The 24,569-nt window shown below is 36.7% G+C and overlaps 1 protein-coding gene and 1 long non-coding RNA gene across 2 annotated transcripts in view; both read left to right on the top strand.

The window, feature by feature from the left end:
* The first annotated feature begins 2,547 nt into the window (after window positions 1–2,547).
* On the top strand, window positions 2,548–20,844 carry kat2b (K(lysine) acetyltransferase 2B). Its single transcript, XM_022662982.2, has 18 exons — window positions 2,548–2,938; window positions 4,051–4,189; window positions 4,278–4,423; window positions 5,852–5,938; window positions 6,440–6,621; window positions 7,705–7,896; window positions 10,351–10,448; window positions 10,600–10,725; window positions 11,700–11,839; window positions 12,402–12,610; window positions 13,606–13,732; window positions 14,491–14,601; window positions 15,501–15,644; window positions 15,869–15,983; window positions 16,074–16,104; window positions 17,463–17,526; window positions 17,636–17,720; window positions 19,807–20,844. The coding sequence occupies exons 1-18, from the start codon at window positions 2,738–2,740 to the stop codon at window positions 19,998–20,000; spliced, it is 2,391 nt and encodes a 796-aa protein (XP_022518703.1). The 5' UTR covers window positions 2,548–2,737; the 3' UTR covers window positions 20,001–20,844.
* Window positions 20,845–21,681: 837 nt separating this feature from the next.
* The window catches only part of LOC125799400 (uncharacterized), a 199,720-nt gene continuing 196,832 nt past the window's right edge, over window positions 21,682–24,569 (top strand). The window contains exons 1-2 of the long non-coding RNA XR_007438293.1: window positions 21,682–21,828; window positions 23,287–23,349. This is a non-coding gene — a long non-coding RNA (uncharacterized LOC125799400). The remainder of the gene's footprint in view (window positions 21,829–23,286; window positions 23,350–24,569) is intronic.

Below are 24,569 nucleotides of genomic sequence, written 5' to 3'. Positions count from 1 at the left end.
TTTACATTTTATGTTGCGGCCTAGTAATTGTCCTAATATATATACATATTATGCAGCTTGGGAATAAATAAGAGACCACGTAAAAATGATGAGTTTCTTTGATTTCACCAAATTGAAAACCTCTGGAATATGATCAAGAGGAAGATGGATGATCACAAGCCATCAAACCACCAAACTGAACTGCTTACATTTTTGCACCAGGAGTAAAGCAGCATAAAGTTATCCAAAAGCAGTGTGTAAGACTGGTGGAGGAGAACATGCCAAGATGCATGAAAACTGTGATTAAAAATGATTTCTGATCACTTAAAACTTTATGAATATGAACTTGTTTTTTTTTTTTTTGCATTATTTAAGGTCTGAAAGAAGATCTTTTTTGTTACTTCAGCTATTTTCTGTAAATAAATGCTCTAAATGAGAATATTTTTATTTGGAATTTGGGAGAAATGTTGTCTGAAGTTTATAGTATAAAACAGCAATGTTAATTTCACTTAAACCTATAAATAGCAAAATCAGAGAAACTGATTCAGAAACTGAAGTGCTCTCTTCCTTTTTTTCCAAAGCTGTATATATATTATATTTTATCATTCTGCAGAAATTAAAAACGTGAAAAAATATTATATATAAAGGAAAATCTAAAAATTCTCATGGACTCTTTGCTGTGTCACTTAAAAATGTATGTTGGTGGCTCCCATTTCTCTTGATTATGTTTGATGAGCTGTTTCTACACCTTATCTGGAATTCACCTGTGTTGAATGCAGTTGATTGGACATGATTTGGGAAGACACACCCCGGTTTATATAAAAGTTCTTACAGCTGACGGTGCATTTCAGAGTAAAACCCTTAGCGAGTCTGAGTGCTCATGTCCATATGAAATTGAAGTTTTTGTTTTAAATACATTTGCAAATATATCTTAATATATATTAATATGAATTTGAATAACATTGTTAAGAATTTAATGCAACACTGTGGTCGGAACGCTGCTACAGCACTATATAACTATATAATATGGTGGAGCTGCATTTTTCTTTATAAATCATTGATTGTTGGGATCAGCAATTTCAGTTAAAAATATCATATATCAGATGAAAACAGTGATATTTGAGAAGTGAAATGAAGTTTATAGGATTTACAGAAAGTGTACAATAATTCTTTGAGCTAAATTAGGCAGGTGCATAAATTTGGGCACCTTGTCGTTTTATCCATTTGAATAACTTTAGCACTAATTATTGGAACACAAAAAATTGTTTGGTAAGCTAATTTACCTTTGACCTACATTCACACAGGTGAATCCAATTATGAGAATAGGTTAAGGAGCCAACTGCAAGTTTTTCTTCTCTGTGCATCTTCTCTAAAGAGCGACAATATGGGAGCCTTAAATAAAACTCTCAAATTACCTGAAAATTAAAATTGTTTAACATCATGGTTTAGAGGAAGGATATAAAAAGCTCAAATCTCAGAGATTTCAGCTGCAGTTTCCACTGTGAGGAACAGAGTGAGGAAATGGAAGAACCACAGGTACAGTTCTAGTTAAGACCTAAAGTGGCAGAACAAGAAAAATCTCAGATAATCTGAGGAGAAGGATGGTGAGAACAGTCATAGTCAAGCCACAGACCTCCAGAACAGCTCCAAACACCTACAACATCAGCTTACTGCAGATGGAGTCACCGTTCACTATTTACTATTAAGCTCACTTTACACAAGGAGAGGCTGTATGGGAGAGAAATGCAGAAGAAGCCTTTTCTGCGCCACAAACAGAGTCGCTTGAGGTATGCTAAAGCTAAAGCACATTTTGACAAGCCAGCTTCATTTTGGAATAAGGTGCTGTGTGTGATGAAACTAAAATTGAGTTATTTGGAGGGCTGTTATTTATGCATGGCAAAAAAAGAGCACATAATTCCAACACAAACACTTTACTGCTCCCCACAGTAACATTTGTGCCAGGTCCATCATGCTGTGGGGCTGTGTGACCAGTGCAGGTACTAGGAATCTTGTTAAAGTTGAGGTTTGCATGGATTCCAGTCAATATCAGCAGATTCTTGAGAACAATGTTCAAGAATCAGTGAGAAAGTTGAAGTTTGAAGCACTGGGGCTGGATACTTCAACAAGACAACGACCCTAAACACTAAACACTAAACACTGCTCAGAAACCTGAATCAAACCTGACTGAACTGGAGACGTTTTGTAAAGAAGAACGATCCAAAATACCTTTAACCAGAAGCCAGACTCTCATTGGAAGCTATAGCAAAAGGTTAAGAGGCTGTTATTTTTTCTGTAAAAGGAGGATCCAATAAATACTGATGTAATTTTTCTGTTGTGGTGCTCAAATTTATGCACCTGCCTAATTTAGTTTAAAGAATTATTGCACACTTTCTGTAAATCCTATAAACTTCATATGAGAGAAAATGAGAGAGAGAGAGATGAAGAGAATATGAGAGAGTTAGAGAGAGAGGGAGTGTGTGTGTGTTTGTTTACTGTCCTCGCGCGCGGATAGTAGTGGAGTGCGCGCGCTCTCTGGCGCCTCCAGCGGCCGCGCGGCGGCACTGCAATGTCAAATGAAAAACAGGGATGAACGCCATGTCTGATTCCGTCGCGCGGAGCTAAAGAACGCGCCGCGCCGCGTCGACGGAGAAAGCCCGCGAGCAGCCCGCGGTAACCCCGCTCGGAGGAACCCCGTGCCCCCCTCCCGCTCCTCTCCCTCCGTCCCCACCGACCGCGGGCGGGGGCCCCGGAGCGCGGGATGGCGGAGAGCGGGGCCGTCGCCCAGGGCTCCCCGGCCGTGGGCGCTGCTGGCTCGGCTCCGGCGGCTCCGGGGGTCGCGGGAGCTGAGGGTTCCGGGGCGGCGGTGGGGTCCGCGCGGATCGCGCTGAAGAAGGCGCAGCTGCGCTCCTCCCCGCGCGCGAAGAAGCTGGAGAAACTCGCGGTGTACTCCTCGTGCAAGGTACGGACGGGGAGCTCGAGCGCTAGCGGTGCTCTTGTTATTTTTGTCGTGCACTCTCTTTTGCGCACTCCGAAATGTGCTGAGCGCAGCGCGCGAGCAGCAGCAGGTCGCGCACACGGCGTCCCGCTCGCATGTATATGCATGCATGTATATATATTTAGTGCACGGGTTAGAGCTCGTGACTGTGCACATGCATGGGTGTGTGTGCGTGCATTCGTGCACGGGAAGCTCGAGACCGAAGTTTGTTATGAAACGCGATCCACAGTGAATATGATCGCGGGGAGGCTCGAGCGCCGTCTTTGTTTTGACAGGATGACAGCTGAACCCGGGGGGCGGGGCTTACGACTGAAGGGGTGCGCGCGCTGCTCTGTGTTTTGTTTGGGTTTTTTTTCTTTAACTTTAACAGCTAAATGTTTAATGCTATTCAATAACTTGAGTTTTATTATTTTTTGTTGTTTGTCAGAACTCGTTTTATGGAATAAAGCATTTGAATTGTTAAAGTGGTTGCAACACAAACAATTAGAAAAAGAAATAAATGCACTTTTTTGACCATCATATTTTTTAGTAAAAAGTCTTGAATTGTGAGCAGTTTCAAGAATCTGCAGATAAGGTCATTCAATTCATTAAATTAATGAACTATTTTTATTACTGAAGAGATCAATGAAATAAGTGTAAATTAAAATACTGTAGAGGATAGACATTGGCAATTTAAACAGAAACATTTGCATAACATTATAGTAAGTTTTTCCTAATAATGTCCTACTTGTACCTCTAAAATGTGTTTAAGGCCAAAATATATTTTTAAAACTAAAAACTAAAAGAATAAATTAATTGCTGTTACTGAAGTGTCGGTTGTAACTTTTACACTTGATATTTACAACTGTATTTACTCGATAAGAACAATATTAAGTACAAATAAAATACAAATGAAATAAAATAAGTTAATTCTATGTATATCTAATACTTTATTGTATTATGTAATATTTGGAATTGTCATTTTATAATATATATATATATATATATATATATATATATATATATATATATATATATATATTTTTTTTTTTTTTTATATATATATATATATTTTATTTTTTTTTTGTATTCCGCAGGCTGAGGGAGCCTGTAAGTGTAATGGCTGGAAGAGTCAGAACCCACCTCCAACTCCGCCCCCCCCAACCCCTCCCAGGGCAGAGCAGCCAATCGCTGTTAATCTACTGGAGCCCTGCAGGAGCTGCAGTCATCCCTTAGGTAACCCTGTGTGTGTGTGTGTGAAAATGATTGGTATTTTCTGAGAGGAGTGGATCGCTCTCTGAACTTCTCCTCTTTCACTGGGCAGGAGATCATGTGACGCATCTGGAGAACGTATCAGAAGATGAGATGAACAGGTTACTGGGTATAGTGCTGGATGTGGAATACCTGTACACCTGCGTCCACAAGGAAGAAGATGCCGACACTAAACAAGTTTACTTCTCCCTGTTTAAGGTGACAAAATTCTCCTTTAGAAAATCTACATCTACATCAACATGCCACTTTTACATTCTACATTAAATAGCTTTTCAAAGAAAAGGCCGTAACGAAACTACAAAAAAAAAAAAAAAAAAAAAAAAAAAATATATATATATATATATATATATATATATATACATATATATTTCTTAAGCACTAAGTTTTTAATATCCAAACAACATGCCAACAAAAATCCAAAGACACTTAGCTTACCAGTGCTAGCAGTATTCCAATCGTGAACTTATTTCATCACTGCTTTTTTTGTCATACATTTAGCTTGCTAGCTACTTTTGGCAGTGCTATTTTAATCATAAATGTACCACAGCAATTTTAGTCATATGTGTACAGCAGCGGTACTACTCAAGGAACATGTAGCTAGTAAATTCGAATTTACAGATTAAAATATGTTAGTTTAGCTAACGTTATTAATCTGGCCCTGTGCAGTTTATATCTTTGCTGGAAAACAACTGGTTTGTGAAAAGGACAGAAACTGGGTAAACTGATAACAAGTGTTATAAATGGTGCAGACCACATTATTGCTTTTAGTTAATGCAAGTAGTTGTAGAGAACACAGCATCGCTCATAGATTAGAATTGTAACCCACTATAATAAAGCAAATCTGGGTTGTGATTGTTTAGCTGCAGGGTAAAAGGTAATTTGTGGTAACGTGCAATATCACTGGCCAATACCAATACCATAACACACACAATACATATGTTTCCTACAATCTTTTAGTTTTTATGTTCTCTTCTGTTTTTCTATATATAGATTTTTATATACAGCTCTGGAAAAAGATAAGAAACCGCTTCAGTTTCTGAATCAGTTTCTCTGATTTTGCTATTTATAGGTTTATGTTTGAGTAAAATGAACATTGTTATTTTATTCTAGAAACTACAGACAACATTTCTCCCAAATTCCAAATAAAAATATTGTCATTTAGAGCATTTATTTACAGAAAAATAGATGCAAAGTTCAGACCTCAAATAATGCAAAGAAAACAAGTTCATATTCATAAAGTTTTTAGAGTTCAGAAATCAATTTTTGTTGGAATAACCCTCGTTTTTAATCACAGTTTTCTTCATGCATCTTGGCATCATGTTCTCCTCCACCAGTCTTACACACTGCTTTTGGATAACTTTATGCTGCTTTACTCCTGGTGCAAAAATTCAAGCAGTTCAGTTTGGTGGTTTGATGGCTTGTGATCATCCGTCTTCAATTTGGTAAAATCAAAGAAACTTACATTTTTTCAGAGCTGTATTCTGTGTATATTTTCTGACACTTCTAGTCTGTCTGTCCTCTGTGATGCTGTAATATTACACGTTTCCACTGTGGGAATAATAAATATTATCTTTTCTTAGGTTGTTAGCTTGTACCTTACCTGATATCTATTGTGAATGTTCACAGTTGCTGAGGAAATGCATCCTGCAGATGGGGAGACCTGCAGTGGAGGCCCTGGAGAGCCCACCGTTTGAGAAACCCAGCATTGAGCAGGTAAACGCAGGTCAAAGCAGTATAAAACGCCATGTAACGGTTATTTACTGAAGCATATTTTATAGATTGTAAGGAGCACCATATTATAAAACGCGCTATCAATGAACGTTTGTTTTTATACATAAGGCGCACCGGATTATTAGGAATATTTTAAGCAACACTGTTTCCCTTTTAATTCAGCAGGTCTCACCTCTGGAGGCACCTAAGTAAACAAAACTGTAATTCTTAAAAAAAAAAACTGGAGCTGCTGTTAGTGGCTAATTCTAATGCTGCTCCAGCCTTGGTGCTGGAGAAACTTCACTAAAACTCCTGTGTAATGTTGCAGTTCAGCAGAGTGGCTTTACTGCTCCTTAATACCTGACTGGTAGAATTCATACATAAGGTGCACCAGCTTCTAAGACACCCTGTTGATTTTTTGGGGAAAAAAAAGGATTTTAGGTGCACCTTAACAATACGGTAGGTTTATATCAGAATAATAATCTTTCTGTTTGTCTGTTCTAGGGAGTGAATAATTTCGTCCAGTATAAGTTCAGTCACCTCCCCTCTAAAGAGCGGCAGACCATCGTGGAGCTCGCCAAGATGTTCCTTAACCAGATCAACTACTGGCAGCTGGAGACCCCGTCCCAGAGGAGGCAGCGGGTGCCCACTGATGATGTGGCAGGGTACAAAATCAACTATACCAGGTGAACAGATTTGATAAGGGAAATCAAACATGTCAATTTCATCATAACATGCTTTTTGTGTTCGCAGCATAGTTGGTGTTAGTAAGTGTTGTGCTGGTGGTACAGTAAGTGGATCAGATACAGAAGTGCTGCTGGAGTTTTTAAACACTGTGTTTAATCATCTCTCACTGTCCTCCACTCTGTTACACACTCCTACCTACAGCTGAAACACCCTGTAGATCAGTGGTCTCAAACTCATTTTATCTGGGGGCGCTGTGCTGGTGAACTTGTACTGTGATGGGGAGAGGGTGCGTCTTTCTTGCGGGCCACAATAACTCTAAAATTTGCTTTCAAATAGCGAGCCACAAAATGTCGTTCTGTTGGCCGCAATTGGCCTGGGGCCCAAGTTTGAGACCCCTGTTGTAGATAAAGTAGTAAAGTCTGAGACAGAAGCTCTGAATCTGTTGCTGCACAGTTTACAGTGCTGAACATCCTCTAGTCTTTAATCAGTGATCAAGGAAGCCACCCACAGGACACTGTTGGTCGGGTATTCACAGTACAGCAGTGACACTGAGGTGTTTAAAAACTCCAGCAGCACTGCTGTATCTGATCCACTCACTGTACCAGCACAACACACACGAACACACCACTGCACATAATGGTCCTGACCACTAAAGAAAAGGGTGAAAAGAGGCAGGTTTATACAAAATTCAGAATTGATGTGAGAACAATCTTTAAATTCCAATTCAATTTTAGAATTTGTTTTTGAATTTGAATTAAGATTGCAAACATGAAGGGTAAATTACAGTTCAAATTAGAATTTATTAAATTTAAAGAAATTCATAATGCATAATTAAGGTGTATTTAACAATGGAACTTTACAAAAAAATTACATTCGAGTACAAATTAAATTAACAACAAAAACTTTGTTTGATTTAATTGCTATCGTGCAGCACTATTACACAGTGTCCTGTATGATCAGTGGAGCTAAAAAATATAAAAAATGGGTGTAGAAACAAGGAGGTGGTCATAATGTTCTTGCTGCCTGGTGTATAATAATGCACTTTTTTTAAATGTGTGTGTGTGTTTCTCTGTTTCTCGCAGGTGGCTGTGTTACTGTAACGTCCCGCAGTTCTGCGACAGTCTCCCTCGTTACGAGGCGACGCAGATATTCGGCCGAACGCTCCTGCGCTCCGTCTTCACTGTGATGAGGAAGCAGCTGCTGGAACAGGCCAGACAGGAGAAGGATAAACTGCCTCCTGAGAAACGAACACTCATCCTCACACACTTCCCCAAGTGAGCAAACAAACCAACACACAACAGATTACAGATCTCACGGATTGGATTGTTTTTTGTGATCAGAAAAATACAGGTGCATCTTAAATTAAAAAGTTACTTTATTTCAGTAATTAAGTTTAAAATGTGAAACTTGTATATTATATAGATGTATTATAATATAACACAGAGTGATCTATTTTAAGCATTTATTTATTTTATTGTTATGATTCTATGGCTTAAAATAAGAACATTATACAAAACCAATTGGTACTTTTGGCAGTGTGGGCAGTGTGCCAAGTCCTGCTGGAAAATGAAATCCTCACTTGATATAAAACAGTGGATCAACATCAGCAGATGACATGTCTCTCCAATTCATCACTGATTGGTGGAAACTTCACACTAGACCTCGAGCAGTTTGGACTGTGTGTCTCTCCACTCTTCCTCCAGACTCTGATCCCTTGATTTACAAATGAAATGTAAAATTGACTGATGATCAGTGATGGTTTGGATAAAGAGACATGCCATCTGCAGGTGTTGATCCACTGTGTTTTATTATCAAGTTTAAAGTCAAGTCCATGCTCCCCTCTGCTGACAACTTTTATGGAGGTAAGGATTTCATTTTCCAGCAGGACTGTCAAAAGTACCAATTGGTCTTATATAATATTATAATTTTCTGAGACACTGATTTCTGGGTTTTCATGGCCATAATCATTAACAATAAAATAAATAAATGCTTAAAATAGATCATTCTGTGTTTAATACATCTATATAATATATATAGATATATAGAGTTTCACATTTTAACTGAATTACTGAAATAAAGTACCGTTAACTTTTCAATGATATTCTATTTTTTAGATGCACCTGTATAAGGTGACTAGGACGTTCCCACTCTGCTGTAATATAGAGCTGGGGGTCCAGTCAGAAGAGTTTCGTAATGAAGTGTGTACGCAACATTATTTTTATAGCATGGCTCAAGCGGTTTCACCACATTTTTAAATCCTGTGTTTTACACAGAGGACTCTGGACTAATGTCTGCAGTGACAACATCCCAGTAGATGTGGCAATAGAATAGCTTTATTCTGCTCTGATTCTGCAGGCTCGGTCTTAGTCATATGGCTTTCTTTTTGCCACAGTACCTAATAAGGGTGTAATGGATCCTTTAAAAAAGTGAAGAATAAGCAAAAAAAAAATTACGATCAAAAGACAAATTTAACTTTGGTTTTCATTTATTAAAACATAAATAAGTCTGTAGTGACTGGGATGTTTGCATTGATTTTCTCCAGCTTTCATTTTTTCACTTTTCCACACCTGTCATTTGATAAGTTACTTTACATGGAGCGTTTTCTGCCTCGGTTTGGTTGTGTCACGGCTGCTACAGACTCTGTAGTTCCCGTCTACAAACCCCACTCCAGAACTACAATTTTCAGCACGCATCCGCCAGTGTCACATGTCTGGAGTCAACCAATTCTGTCTCCCTCTCATATTCGCTATATCTGGAGTTCTTAATAGTGTTCAGGTTCTACTCATTTACTCATGTATATGAACCTGTCTGTTGGTCGTGTATACTGCTTTTGGCTAATGGTTTGGTTTTTGGTTTGTGATTTGGCTCTCTCTCTGTTTTTTACCCACGCCTGTTATTCAACTACGCTCTTTGTTTACGTGCCTTGTAATATAGACTCATTTTCCTTTTACAGCAAGTATCTGACTCATGTCTGTAACTTTACAGGTTTTCTTTCACACGGGTAAAAATCCAAACTCACAATAATACGCCCCAACAAACCACGCAAACACATTGTCTCCTCTGCTCGGCGAGAGGGGTATAGGGCGGAGCTAGAAAATAAATACAACAAAAATGTCCTGTATTCCAGACCAGCACATATATTTGGGCAGTGTGAAGCTGCTTTAACACTGAGTGCTGAAAATTTGCAGCCGCACTTTCAAACCCATCATTTTCGGTGGGATTCATTGTGCGGATTTGGCTGTGCATCAGCAGCAAGTGCAGTACATACCATTATGTTCAGTGTGAAAACATCTTAACATAGAGCAGCAGCAGATTTGCATTTGTTAATAGCTGTAGGAATTATCTTGCTAATAAATCAGGTTAAACTGCAACTGAACAGCCATTTAGCTTAAATGTGAGGAGTATGTTTGATAGTTGGGTCAGATCAAGACTGAATCATGTTCTCACCTAAAAGAGTGCTGGCTAGAGTGCTACATACTGTAGGGGTTTTGTCCACGACCTTTACATTACTGTATTTTACAGGAAAGCCAAATGTTCCCACACATGTGATTTAAACAATGCTGGAGGCACAGTTCGTCCTCTGCTCCAGCAGCCATCACCATCGTTGCTAACTCAATGTGCTCCTAAAGCTGAATTTTGTCAGGGTTTGTCACAACATAGTATGTTGCATACTGTGTTCACTGCTGTAAGTGTGTGTGTGATGTATCTGTGTGTGTTTGTATGTGTAGATTCCTGTCTATGCTGGAGGAGGAGGTGTACAGTCCCAATTCTCCCATCTGGAGTGAAGATTTCATGGTAGGCTCATCAGGTGGACAGATCCCTAGAGGTAATTTTCATTAGATTCACACTAGATTTTCACTAGATTTACAGATTTATAGAAATGCCCACTATGTTGAGTGAAATCTGTGTTAACTACAGTGTATTCTGTGGATGGCTCTGATTGGTGGTGTTGGTATGTCTCTGTTTGATTGGTGCAGTGATCAGTGCGCCTCAGGTGACCCGGCCGCTGTATTACACCAACAGTTCCTCCCCCGTGGAGCTGCCAGGCGGGGGCAGTGTGAGCCCAGCACGCAAAACAGCTTCTGCTCTGGAAACCAGCCTGAGTAAGAACAAACATGCCCTCTCTCCATAATAATATCAGTTATCTACCTTAAGAAAACACACAGGCAGTATAAATGTATTGTTACATTCAAGGATTCAAGGAGATTTTATTGTCATTTGCATCACATGTGGTACATGAGGTGGAACGAAATTGTGATCTCACGATCCAGTTTACACCCAAGAGCGGTTGTTAAAATAGATAATATAGATAAAATAAGATAGAATAGAACAAAATAGATAAAGATAAATACACAATTGTGTGAAATAAAAATAAATAAATAAATACATGTGCTTTAGATGGGTTTTAGTGTTAAACTATCTGATTGCAGACAACAAAATTCACCGCAAATCAAAAATCTATTCTGCTCTTATCTGATTATTATAGTAGTCATGCAAACAGCATACTCTGATTTCCTTGATTTCCTGATTTCAGACTAAGGTCTACAAAACTGATTTGATACTGATCAAATCTGATACAGATTCAGCTCAGTAATCAGATTTTTCAGTGCATGTATTTTCTTAACTCGAGTATTCTTGGATTTCTCAGTCTGCGCTACATGAAAACAGACCATAGTAGTGGAAATAAGCGAGCAGTGTTTAATACAGCATCGTGAGATGCCTTCTAAGCACTTTCAGAGCAAGGCTGAAAATAAAATATATAAATAATCTTATAGCTGATGTACGATCATATATCATAGCAGCTCTATGTGTTAAAAAAATAAAATAAAGCTGCTGTGTAAAGCTTGGGTTTTACGTGATGTTTCGGTCACGGCTTATTCTACTGTATAAGTTGCAAATAATACATTCATTATTGCTTAACTTGGAGTATACTCATAATTTTCACATTATCTGATTACCCAAAGTTATGACCCAAGTAAAAGCGAACCATGTAAATGCATTAATCAGATTATGAATTGTGTGTAAGAGTACTTAGTGACTCCAGCGCAATTAAATGAAAATTTCTGTGTGTTTTAAGGTGCAGAGAAGCGGAAATCCTCTGAGCCGTCATCTCATGAAGACACTAAGAAAGCTCGGGTGATTGGAGACATTCCTATGGAGCTGATAAACGAAGTCATGTCCACCATTACAGACCCTACTGCAATGCTCGGCCCAGAGGTGAGGAGTGTGTGTGTGCTTGTATTAATGAATTAATGGGTGAATGTATTAATACATATCTGTGTTGCTAGTTGGTCAATATGGCCTTGTCAAGTGGTTGCCTTGTATCGCAGAAATGGGTGTGAAGATATCTTGTACCACAAGATCTCGCAAGATTAAATCTGGACGATATTGCTCGTCAACACTGTTGTCCAGTCACGTTTGCATCACCCACAAAAACAACATCAATGAAATTCAGAAAAGTATAAGAAAAGAAATACAGAGAAACTCGCAGAGCTGCAGCTGTTACAGATTTAGTCATAGGTTGCCAGGTCTGTATAGAAGGTTAAATACAGAACCCTCACTGGGGGGATTCAGACAACAATCAGAGTAACAATGGATTGATGTCTATTACAAGATTATAACTTGCATAATATTACATAATTTTTTAACTTGAAAGAAAAAAAAAAATTCAAAGTTGATCCCACTCAGTCTTCAGATCCCTGTGTGTGATTTGATTAAACATAAACCTTTCTTTTACAAAGATTTTATAAATATAATGGTGTTCTCTTCCTCCACTCAGACCAGTCTTCTGTCCGCTCACTCAGCCCGAGACGAAGCTGCTCGGATAGAAGAGAGACGAGGAGTGATCGAGTTCCACGTCATCGGCAACTCCCTGAACCAGAAACCCAACAAGAAGATCCTGATGTGGCTGGTGGGACTTCAGAATGTCTTCTCCCATCAGCTGCCCCGCATGCCCAAAGAGTACATCACGCGCCTCGTCTTCGACCCGTACGTCTCTCACGTTTTACAACTGAAGAACTATAAACTCTCCTGCAATTCCTGTACATTTGTACATACGTTTAGTAGGGGTACTCAATCAAAATGAGACCTTTTTATAATATTATTTAGCAGACGCTTTTATCCAAAGGGACGTAGAATATTGAGGTATAACATTAAGGTAGTGCTGGGCGATTTTCTTGATTACTTCAATTAATTCGAATTATATTTTTAATGCAATTTTCAAAATTGGGTAATCGCGATTTTACATGCAGACATTTTATCTTTTTATTCTAAAATGTACAAAAATGCTTTTCTTAAGTGTTTATTCGTCTACCATGGTTACCAGCGCCTCCCACAGACCAACGGACTGACCGCGTACCGGAAAAAGTTTCCAGCACTGTTCCAGCACTTTCCACAAAAACACCTGGTGGGATAAAGCATATATTTAGCTAGAAAAAAAATTCTACAGTTTCTAAAAACTGCAGCGTCAACGCTCTCTGATGAAGATCCATGATTAATTGTGTCGAACAATAATAATCACTCCTTCTCCTTCCAGTTACTTCTGTGACTTGTTTAGTGCGTTATTTCTTAATTCTCAATTTTCAATTATAATTCGTCAGTGTGTGAGCCGAATCAACCCAAAACGTTTAAACACCAAACAGATAATATATTTTTTTACAGGTAAACCTAGTTTTGAACCATTTTTTGTCATCTGTAGTTTGATTTTTGGTGGGGTGGGAAAATTTATTATAATCAAAAATCAGATTTTTTAGACCATAATTGCCCAGCACTACACAGTGTACTCAATAGTCATAGTGTAGAGAGCCCCTCTTTATACTGGTCTGTGATACTTGTGAATATTATTAATACGCTACAACCAGCAATATTAGTAATATGCCATGTCTGTTAATAGTGGTTTGAAGGTAGTATAAGTGTTGGAGCTGCCATGAACAGTTCCACTGTGTCATTAGTAAATAATTAACATCTGTTTCCTGTTTTCACAGGAAGCACAAAACACTGTCTCTAATCAAAGATGGCCGTGTGATTGGGGGCATCTGCTTCCGGATGTTTCCATCTCAGGGCTTCACTGAGATTGTCTTCTGTGCGGTGACCTCTAACGAGCAGGTGAAGGTAAGAAAAATCTGAATAAACCCAAAAACCACACAAAACAGACTAGAAAAATAGACCCTGTCCACACATACAGTATAAGAAACGAATAAAAAAATAATCTGATTTTTCAAACCAACTTTTAACTAGGCCAATTTTCTTTTTGAATTGCTGCTGATGCAGCATTGTTGAGTAGCATCACAGCGCTAATACTCGGAGGAAAGCGCAGCGACTCGATTCTGATACATCAACTCACAGAAGCAGTCTTGTGCTGATCCACATCACCCTAGGAGTAATGAGGGAAAAGAGCGCCATCTACTGTACTTACCCAGAGAGAGCAAGACCAATTGTGCTCTCTCTCAGGGCTCCAGCAGCTGATTGCAAGCTGCATAACCAGGATTCAAACCAGACCACTTTGCGCCCCTTGGAACCACTAGTAATAAATAGGTTAAAACTTTTAAAAACATATAAAACTAAATAGATACATTTTTGTGCTTGACAACAAAGATAAAAGACTAAAAGTTAGTTGAAATGAGCACATAAAGATTCACGCCAGAATGTTTGCTTTATGAGCTTTTCAATTAATCTATAACATGTATAAATCTCTGATTTTATCTCTTTACTTGTTCTATTAGTTATCGTCACTTTTTCTTACATTCAACTCTTCCCTATCGTCTATTATGTGCTGTTATCATCCTCTTTTGAGCTCATATTAATTCTGTCGTAGTCTAGTTCTAGATGAGTGAAAAACTCTGTTGGATTTACCCTCTTTTTTTTCTCAGGGTTACGGAACTCATCTGATGAACCACCTGAAGGAGTATCACATCAAGCATGAGATCCTCAACTTCCTCACATATGCTGATGAATATGCTATTGGGTACTTCAAAAAGCAGGTTGGTGTGTGTTATTGGATATGTCAACTAAAACATTTATATAATTTATTAAAACTAGAAATAGACTGATACCTGATACTAATACCAGTTTGGTATTGTCTACAAACCTGGCACTATAGAATCTAAATTTACACAGGTAATATTTACACACTGGAATATACCTACAGTACCAGCGAACTACAAGAAAAATACAGTAAATACTGTATTTTTCACACTATAAGGAGCACTTAAAATCCTATAATTTTCCCCAAAATCATCAGAGCTCCTTATTATCCGGTGTTCCTTATGTATGAATTCTACCAGTCAGGTATTAAGGAGCAGTAAAGTCACTCTGCTGAAGTACAGAGTTATACAGGAGTTTCAGTTTAGTTCTCCAGCATTAAGACTGGAGCAGTATTAGCATTAGCATTTTGGGAAATATTTTAATATGTATTGAATATTATAAAATTGTTTTATGTTTAACTTATGCTAAGGACATACCCATTACATAACAAACTAACATTATTATTTTAAAGGTGAAATGTCATAGATTAATAGTACATGTCCACTAGCATTTTGTGTTTTTACCTTCTCTTCTGTGGTTGAAAGGCGGCTGTTTTTTGTGTCTGAGGCTCATATGTGTGTGAAGTCGCAGTCTGCTGTTGGCTGGACGCAGTGCGGCGGCCGGATTAATTTGAATAAAGTTGAGCTCTGCTGAACTTTTTTGTCAGAGGGCTCGGCTGCGTTCAACACATTGAAACCCAACATGCACCATGGCATGTTCCGGCTCTCTCCATTGGAATGAATAGGATGCCTTGAGGCTTAAGTGCTAGTGGACACGTACCGTTCGTGTTGTGTAGTAACAATTAATGATAGTAGTGATGATGTGTGATAATCCTTTTCTTTCTCTTCTGTTCTAGGGATTCTCTAAAGACATTAAGGTACCCAAGGCCAAGTATGTAGGCTATATTAAAGACTACGAGGGAGCCACACTCATGGGCTGTGAACTCAATCCCAGCATTCCCTACACAGAGTTCTCCGTCATTATCAAGAAACAGAAAGAGGTCTGTAGCTGTTTGAATATGTTCCAATTTCTAAACATTGACTATTTTTTTATTAGCAGAACTAAAAGATGTAAATGTTCTTTTATTCCTCATATTTTAAATTTTCTCTTTAAATGTGTGGAAGTTGTTAGACCTGTTTTAGGGAGCCCCTCTATTAAATGTTCTTTAACCCTCCCAATCCAATAGAAACATGGGTATGTAACTTTTTTCTTTCTATTTTTCAGATCATTAAGAAGCTGATAGAGAGGAAGCAGGCGCAGATACGCAAGGTGTATCCTGGACTCTCCTGTTTTAAGGAGGGCGTTCGCCAGATTCCAATCGAGAGCATTCCAGGCATACGTATGTCAATACTGTAGTTTGTCCCAAAATACAGTGTGTTGGCAAGTTATGTTATCAATTTTAGTGAATTCCATCCGTTTTGTTTTACAGGTGAGACTGGATGGAAACCTGTGGGAAAAGGGTGAGTTTTATAGATTATTGTATAATTGGTTTACACTTATCATCAAAGAAGTAGTTGCACTGGTGCTGGGCAGTATACCAGATAAGAACAGAGCCCCTGCTGCTGTTCTGAGTAAAATAGAAAAACAACAGCAAACAGCAATTATTCACTCAGAAAAGAGATGTAAATGGAATTATGCAGTCGATCCACAGTTCGGAGGAAAGTTTTTCTCATCCCCCAGACGAGCCCAAAATTGGTCCTGAGCGCAGAATCATTTATACTGCACAAGTGATGAAACTCCTAAAACTCTGGATACGGGGTGCAAAAAAACTTCAAGAGCAGTAACTATAGTCCTTTTAAATATATTAATACTGTAGCTTAAAGGATCATTTTAATGCAAACTAAACTGAATGTGTTTGTTAACTTAAGAAAGAAGGGATTGTGGCTGGTTTTAATACTGTAATGCCTCTAATGGCTTTAGTAATAACATGTTAACTTGTGTCTTATTTGTGCAGTAGAGCTTTTGAGAAATGTATCTTTGAATACTTAAACATTAAGTATTTTAGGTCTGTTTATATTGTTTATGAAACTATTTAAATTATTTACCGGTAGTTTGTAAAGGAAGCTGTGTTAAAGTTGTTGGCGTATCTCTATTTAAAGTCTATATTGTTTATATTCTTCAATTCTTCAGCTGTTTTTGAAGTCTGATTTTTTCATATCTAGTGCAATTTTGTGGGGCAAAGTAAACCCAATACTAATCAAAGCCTTAATTCGAAGTTGTGTTGTTTTATATTATATGTACTCCTAACAGTAGAGTAAGTCATAAACCTATATTAAAGCCCAGTCATGCAAAAAAAAAAAATAATAATAATAAAATAATAAAAATACTGTGATATACCATAAAACTGTCAGAATAATAATAAAAAAAACATTTCTATACAGTTTTGGTCATACCTTCCAGCACTAAATTGCACCCAGAAGGAAATGTCTGATTGCCATCTCAGGAGCTTGAAAATGTGTGGGATGCTATTGGATGCTCCATCAACACTCCAACCCTACCGTATAATCTGCAGGAAATGTGAGAATATTGGAGCTATTATGGGATGGATTATCACATGTTGCAGCATTACACACTACTTGTGTTTGTGTACCTCAATAAATATTATTTGTATCAGTCTAAATTTGTTATAATTTATTGTTCCTGGTAACTTTTATCTTCCGTCTAAATATAACAATCCAACACTTCCTTCTGGGAGTAACTATTTTTTGATGATGAGTGTATGAGTGTTACAAAAACTATATAATTTTATTTACAATAAAAGTTCTAGGTAGTGATCTATCTCTGTGCTTGACTAGAAATGTGTTTGTTGTTGTTATAGCAAGGAGGTAAAGGATCCAGATCAGCTGTATAGCACTTTAAAGACCATTTTGCAGCAAGTCAAGGTAATCTCATTATACTTCACTGTTTGACAAGTTTTAAAGTTTGGTTTATGAATGAAATTCTCCAGTGAAAGATATGTAAATGTTGTGTATGTGTCTGCTTGTTCTTCAGTCGCACCAGAACGCATGGCCCTTTATGGAGCCTGTAAAGAAGAACGAAGCACCTGGCTATTACCAAGTCATCCGCTTTCCTATGGGTATGCATTATTTCACATTAATTTGATCAGTTTAGGCCCACTTACACATTAACTGTACATTAAACCGATATTCTAACACAAATGCAAACTCCCCCACTCTTTCCCTCTCTCTCTCTCTCTTTCTCTGTATTTCTTTCCCACTCTTTCTCTCTCTCTCTCTCTCTCTCTCTCTCTCTCTCTTTCTCTTTATTACTCTCCCACTCTTTCCCTCTCTCTCTTTCTCTTTATTACTCTCCCACTCTTTCCCTCTCTCTCTTTCTCTTTCTCTTTATTACTCTCCCACTCTTTCCCTCTCTCTTTCTCTGTATTTCTTTCCCACTCTTTCTCTCTCTCTCTCTCTCTCTTTCTTTATTACTCTCCCACTCTTTCCCTCTCTCTCTTTCTCTTTATTACTCTCCAACTCTTTCCCTCTCTCTCTTTCTCTTTATTACTCTCCCACTCTTTCCCTCTCTCTCTCTCTTTCTCTGTGTTTCGTTCCCACTCTTTCCCTCTCTCTCTTTCTCTTTCTCTTTATTACTCTCCAACTCTTTCCCTCTCTCTCTTTTTCTTTATTACTCTCCAACTCTTTCCCTCTCTCTCTTTCTCTTTCTCTTTATTACTCTCCCACTCTTTCCCTCTCTCTCTTTCTCTTTATTACTCTCCCACTCTTTCCCTCTCTCTTTCTCTGTGTTTCGTTCCCACTCTTTCTCTCTCTCTCTTTCTCTTTATTACTCTCCCACTCTTTCCCTCTCTCTCTTTCTCTTTATTACTCTCCCACTCTTTCCCTCTTTCTCTTTATTACTCTCCCACTCTTTCCCTCTCTCTCTCTTTCTCTTTATTACTCTCCCACTCTTTCCCTCTCTCTCTTTCTCTTTATTACTCTCCAACTCTTTCCCTCTCTCTCTTTCTCTTTCTCTTTATTACTCTCCCACTCTTTCCCTCTCTCTCTTTCTCTTTATTACTCTCCCACTCTTTCCCTCTCTCTCTCTTTCTCTTTATTACTCTCCCACTCTTTCCCCCTCTCTCTTTCTCTTTATTACTCTCCAACTCTTTCCCCCTCTCTCTTTCTCTTTATTACTCTCCAACTCTTTCCCTCTCTCTCTTTCTCTTTCTCTTTGTTACTTTCCCACTCTTTCCCTCTCTCTCTCTTTCTCTTTATTACTCTCCCACTCTTTCCCTCTCTTTCTCTTTCTCTTTGTTACTTTCCCACTCTTTCCCTTTCTCTCTTTCTCTCTCTTTATTACTGTCCCACTCTTTCCCTCTCTCTCTTTCTCTTTATTACTCTCCCACTCTTTCCCTCTCTCTCTCTTTCTCTTTATTACTCTCCAACTCTTTCCCTCTCTCTCTCTCTTTCTCTTTATTACTCTCCCACTCTTTCCCTCTCTCTCTCTCTCTTTCTCTTTATTACTCTCCAACTCTTTCCCTCTCTCTCTCTCTTTCTCTTTATTACTCTCCAACTCTTTCCCTCTCTCTCTTTCTCTTTCTCTTTATTACTCTCCCACTCTTTCCCTCTCTCTCTCTCTCTTTCTCTTTATTACTCTCCAACTCTTTCCCTCTCTCTCTCTCTTTCTCTTTATTACTCTCCAACTCTTTCCCTCTCTCTCTTTCTCTTTCTCTTTATTACTCTCCAACTCTTTCCCTCTCTCTCTTTCTCTTTCTGTTTATTACTCTCCAACTCTTTTCCTCTCTCTCTTTCTCTTTCTCTTTAATACTCTCCCACTCTTTCCCTCTTTCTTTCTCTTTATTACTCTCTGACTCTTTCCCTCTCTCTCTCTCTCTCTCTTTATTACTCTCCCACTCTTTTTCCCTCTATCTTTATTACTCTCTGACTCTTTCCCTCTCTGTTTCTCTTTATTACTCACCCACTCTCTCTCTCTATATATATATATATATAGAAAGAGAGTGAGGGAGGAATGATTAAGAAGAATGATAATAATAATAATAATAATAATAATAATAATAATAATATAATAATAGTATATTAGAATTTATTTATGTATTTTTGTATAATAGCAGAAGATTCTTTTTTGACCCATTTTTATTGTATTTTTGGGCATTTGTCGTTTAATGCCAAAGGTTTTCTGTCTTTGTTTGTGAATATGTATAGATCTGAAGACCATGAGCGAGCGTCTGAAGAGTCGGTACTACACCACGAGGAAACTGTTCATGGCAGACATGCAGCGGATTTTCACTAACTGTCGGGAGTACAATCCTCCCGAGAGCGAGTACTACAAGTGCGCCAACTTACTGGAGAAGTTCTTCTACACTAAGATCAAAGAGGCCGGTCTCATCGACAAGTAGATATCAACACAGCTCTCTCCGATTCCTGTCATCTTTCTTCCCTTCTCTGTCATACGGCACTCGTCGGACTGTGCGAGGACTGGGGCATGTGATGCCCTTACTGTTCAGAACCTGGTTCCTCAAACGAGCTGTAGCACAAACGTCACTGTTAGTCAGCAGAGCTTTGAAAGCTTTCTCTGATGGTGTGGATGACCTGAACACTAGGATGCTTCTGGAAGAACCGGGGTGCGAGTGCTGTATGTGCATTTTAGTGAGAGACCCTCACGTTCAAGCGCTACTCCTGCCAAAAACATAACATTTCATACGCGTGCGAATCTGTGTACATACTTCGAGTTTCAGAAATAGTTGTACCTTTTTTATATTTAATGTTTTGGGTCTTATAGGCATACCTTCTCTATGCTTCATTCAAGCATAATTACTCAGAAACAAAGCCACATAATTGTGTAAATTAAATCTACACCTATTTATTATTTAAGATGGAAAATATAAGTATTTGTAAGAGGAAGGTTTATGAAAAGAAAGTGTTCGCTTGTGGTTCAAACTGGAGTGAGTGGCCGGTGTGCTACGTGGTGCAAGGTTTGGAACGCAAAAAAAAGTCTTATTGCATTCGGTCTTAATGGCAAGCCAGCCAATTAAAAAAATATTCCATTGTATTTAAAGAAAAAGACATGTGCAATAACTCGTAGATTTGTTGTTTCGTAAAATGTTTGTACTTTTAAATATTTAGAAGAAGATGGACTTTGTACTATGTTGTGGGAAGGGGATATTTTAAGGCCTTTGTATCTTTGCTTTTAAAGACAGCATATTTTATAGAATTATTAAAAACTTTAGACCAACTGAAAAAGGTTTTTGTGTCTTATTTGCATTACATATCAATACAGTGATATTTACATAAGAAGTTACATGATATGACTAATAAACCTTAATTACGTGATATGACTAAGTGAGTTATCCTAGACCCATATCCCATATACCATTTATAGATTTTAAATTTCATTTGTAGAAAGTTGCTGTTGGTGTACATTATATTTATTGTGATCAGCACTCTAGCAATAATATACCTTAATATACAATATACCTTAGCTTAGCACACTTTTCTTAGCCAATTTTTAAAATTTGTTTAGGCACTTTCCTAAACAAATTTTAATGATTATTATTATTATTATTATTATTATTATTATTATTATTATTATTATTATTATTATTATTATTACAATTTTGCATAATCCTAATGGATTTTTTTACTTATGTTGCTTAAACAGATATGTAAATAAAATGATAATGATGATGATTTAAGAACTTTATCTGAGTCTTTTCTAAATGGATGGATAGTTAGTTAAAATTAAACAGTTTTTACAAATAGCAGTGTGTTTTTAATAATAAAAAAATCATAATGTCTAGGGATGTCACTGCCTAAAACAGTTAATATTGTTCTCTGTAGTGAGAATAAGTTATTTTTTATTATAAAAATGATTATAATTTATATATTATGATTGATCTGAAAGGCTTTATATGAATGACTCCATTCATTTTGGACATTTTTGGACTAATCTGCTCTCTAGAAGTTCTCGGATAGCAACAGCTGTGAGCGCTTCTCATTGGTTGAGAGAATTATCTCGTGGCCAATGAGAAGCGACGGTCTGATTGGGCGGTTGGATGGAAAGTGCGGGAAGGAGTGGCTGAGGTAACTTAAATTTGCAGCGGCAGCAACCGATTTAGAAGATTTTAAAGATTAAAAGCTAGCTAATGCTAACCAACTGGGAGAAACCTTGCGTGGAGCCGGGCTGACTGGAAGACGTGCTGCTGCAGGTTTTCTATACGAACGGAGGTTGGGGAGTTTATTTTAATATATTTTTCAGTCTTAAAGCACTTTAATGTTGTATGTACAATGTAAATTAGCTAATATGCATATATTTCAATATATTTCTGTTTTAAAGCACTTCAATATTGTATGTAAGTTATAGTGTAAGTTAGCTAATGCATATAACGTTATATTTTAATGTCTTGTTTATTTTAAAGCACTTTAATATTGTATGTATAGTGTAAATTAACTACTCTGTATATATTTTACTATTTTGTCTGGTTTAAAGTAACGTTACTTCAGTGTTGTATGCATAGTGTAAGTTAGCTAACACATATATATTTTACTATCTTGTCCATTTTAAAGCACCATAATATCGTATGTTTAATGTAAGTTAGTGCATATATTTTTAGTATTTTATTTATTTTAAAACATGTTGGATGTGTAGTGTAAATTAACTAATATGTATATATTTTTTTATAGTTTTTCTGTTTTAAAGTACTTCAGTATTTTAAGTATAGTGTAAGTCAGTATACCTAACTATCTCTATTAGCTAACCTAACCTAATTAAAGTAACTAACCTAACTATCTGTATGTTTTAAAGCACTTTAATATTGAATGTATAGTGCAAGGTAGCTACTGCGTAAATATTTTAATATCTTGTCCATTTTAAAGCACCTAAATATTGTATGTATAGTGTAAGTTAGCTAATGTGTGCATATTTTAATATTTTGTCTGTTTTAAAACAGTACAATTTTTTATGTATAGTGTAAATTAGCTAATACGTATATGTATAGTGTAAGTCAGTTTACCTAACTAACTAGTTAGCTTAGCTAACTCTAATAGCTAACCTAACCTAACCTAAGGCTAGTACCTAACCTAATTAGCTTTTCCGTTTTTAAACACTTTGATATTGTATGTATAGTGTAAGTTAGCTAATGTGTATATAATTTAATATTTTGTCTGTTTTAAAGCACTTTAATATAGTATATATAGTGTAAGTTAGCTAATGTGTATGTAATTTAATATTTTGTCTGTTTTACAGCACTTTAATATTGTATATATAGTGTAAGTTAGCTAATGTGTATATAATTTAATATTTTGTCTGTTTTAAAGCACTTTAATATAGTATATATAGTGTAAGTTAGCTAATGTGTATGTAATTTAATATTTTGTCTGTTTTAAAGCACTTTAATATTGTATATATAGTGTAAGTTAGCTAATGTGTATATAATTTAATATTTTGTCTGTTTTAAAGCACTTTAATATAGTATATATAGTGTAAGTTAGCTAATGTGTATGTAATTTAATATTTTGTCTGTTTTAAAGCACTTTAATATTGTATATATAGTGTAAGTTAGCAAAAGTTTATATAATTTAATGTTTTGTCTGTTTAAAGCACTACAATATTGTATGTATTGTGTAAAGTAGCTAATGTGTATATGTATTCTTTATTATTGTTCTTTATTATTTTGTATTTATCAGGGGTACTCAGTAAGTGGACTCTGGTCCAAATATGGCGTAAGATTTCCATACGACATCCATGAGGTAGGGGGATTTATTTTAATATCTTGTCCATTTTAAAGCAATCCAGTATTGTATGTATAATATAAGTTAGCGTAGTATTTTTTATGCAGCATATATCAGGGGTGCTTTGACTGGTTGCACCAGTTCAAACGTAGGCTGACTGTAACCTAAGAGTTTACTAAATTTAGATTTACGCATTAGTAAATCTAATTATTATTATTGCATAATATCACATTCTGGTATGAGTATATTTTTTCCTTTTTTAATTTTAATGTTAATTTTATTTTTTTAAATTTAATTTTAATTATTTAATGTTCTGTTTTTTATCTTATTTTATCTGTATTATATTGAAGTTTCTTGGAGATCTTTTTGTATTTTTCCTTTTTATTCAGAGCGTGTGCGCAGCGTTGTATTTTAATAGGGTTTTTCACTGTTAAAATCCGCCATCTGCAGGTGGCCGCGTGTAACTGCAACAAGCACACTGGTGAAAAAAAAAAAAAAAAAGAAGCCAACTTCAGCCACTTACTCAATTTAACAACTGAAACAACAATATTATACAATTTATAACTAGGGGTCAAAAATAGGCTTGCAAACAAAACGGAGAAACGCAAAGGAGGGAAAGTATTGCAAAAAGAAAAAAGGAACGCAAAGCGGAAAACACAAAGAAAAAGTGGTGTTGCAAAAGATTCATCCTAAAAGAATAGTGCAAGTGAAAAAAGGTAACTAATGTTCTCTTCTTTGTTTGCAATATCAGATTATTTTTGAAACTTGTGGAGATTTTTTTGTCATGATAGTTTTAGTTTCTCGTCAGCATTAATGACCCCAATTTGACTCCATACGTGTGGAGCTTCGAGCAAGATGCAAAAATCACTTTCGCTGCTGGCTGTTGGGATACAAGCTTCCTTTGATAACACAACACAATGCAACCACACACAAACGCACACACACATAAGATATAAAAACGCCAATAATATATCACCCACATACTATACATTTTTACATTTTCCAGATTTTTATAGCTTTCTGATTGCAAGAGTAAGACAAGGACATCAAAAAACATTTTACATATAAAAAACACTGAATATGAATCTAATCTTTTGTGCCTTACAATTTCTTGCCAATAAAATAATTGGATTACTTTAAAAGTGTTCATGTTAATTTGTGATACTGAATAAAACAGATACAAAATAAGTTGAAATTGTATGAAAAAGAGTTTCTGTCTATAAATCTCAAAATGTTTG

Source organism: Astyanax mexicanus, chromosome 3 (assembly GCF_023375975.1).
Source record: "Astyanax mexicanus isolate ESR-SI-001 chromosome 3, AstMex3_surface, whole genome shotgun sequence".
In the NCBI taxonomy this organism is placed as follows: domain Eukaryota; kingdom Metazoa; phylum Chordata; class Actinopteri; order Characiformes; family Acestrorhamphidae; genus Astyanax; species Astyanax mexicanus.
This window is presented reverse-complemented; position numbering and strand designations above follow the sequence as displayed.

What these genes read in the sequence shown, in the direction of transcription:
- kat2b (XM_022662982.2), top strand. Translation starts at nt 2,738, where the DNA reads ATGGCGGAGAGCGGGGCCGTCGCCCAGGGCTCCCCGGCCGTGGGCGCT. An exon ending in AGGTGGACAGATCCCTAGAG is followed by an intron (nt 10,449 to 10,599) that starts GTAATTTTCATT and finishes TGATTGGTGCAG; the next exon opens with TGATCAGTGCGCCTCAGGTG. An exon ending in CTGCAATGCTCGGCCCAGAG is followed by an intron (nt 11,840 to 12,401) that starts GTGAGGAGTGTG and finishes TCCTCCACTCAG; the next exon opens with ACCAGTCTTCTGTCCGCTCA.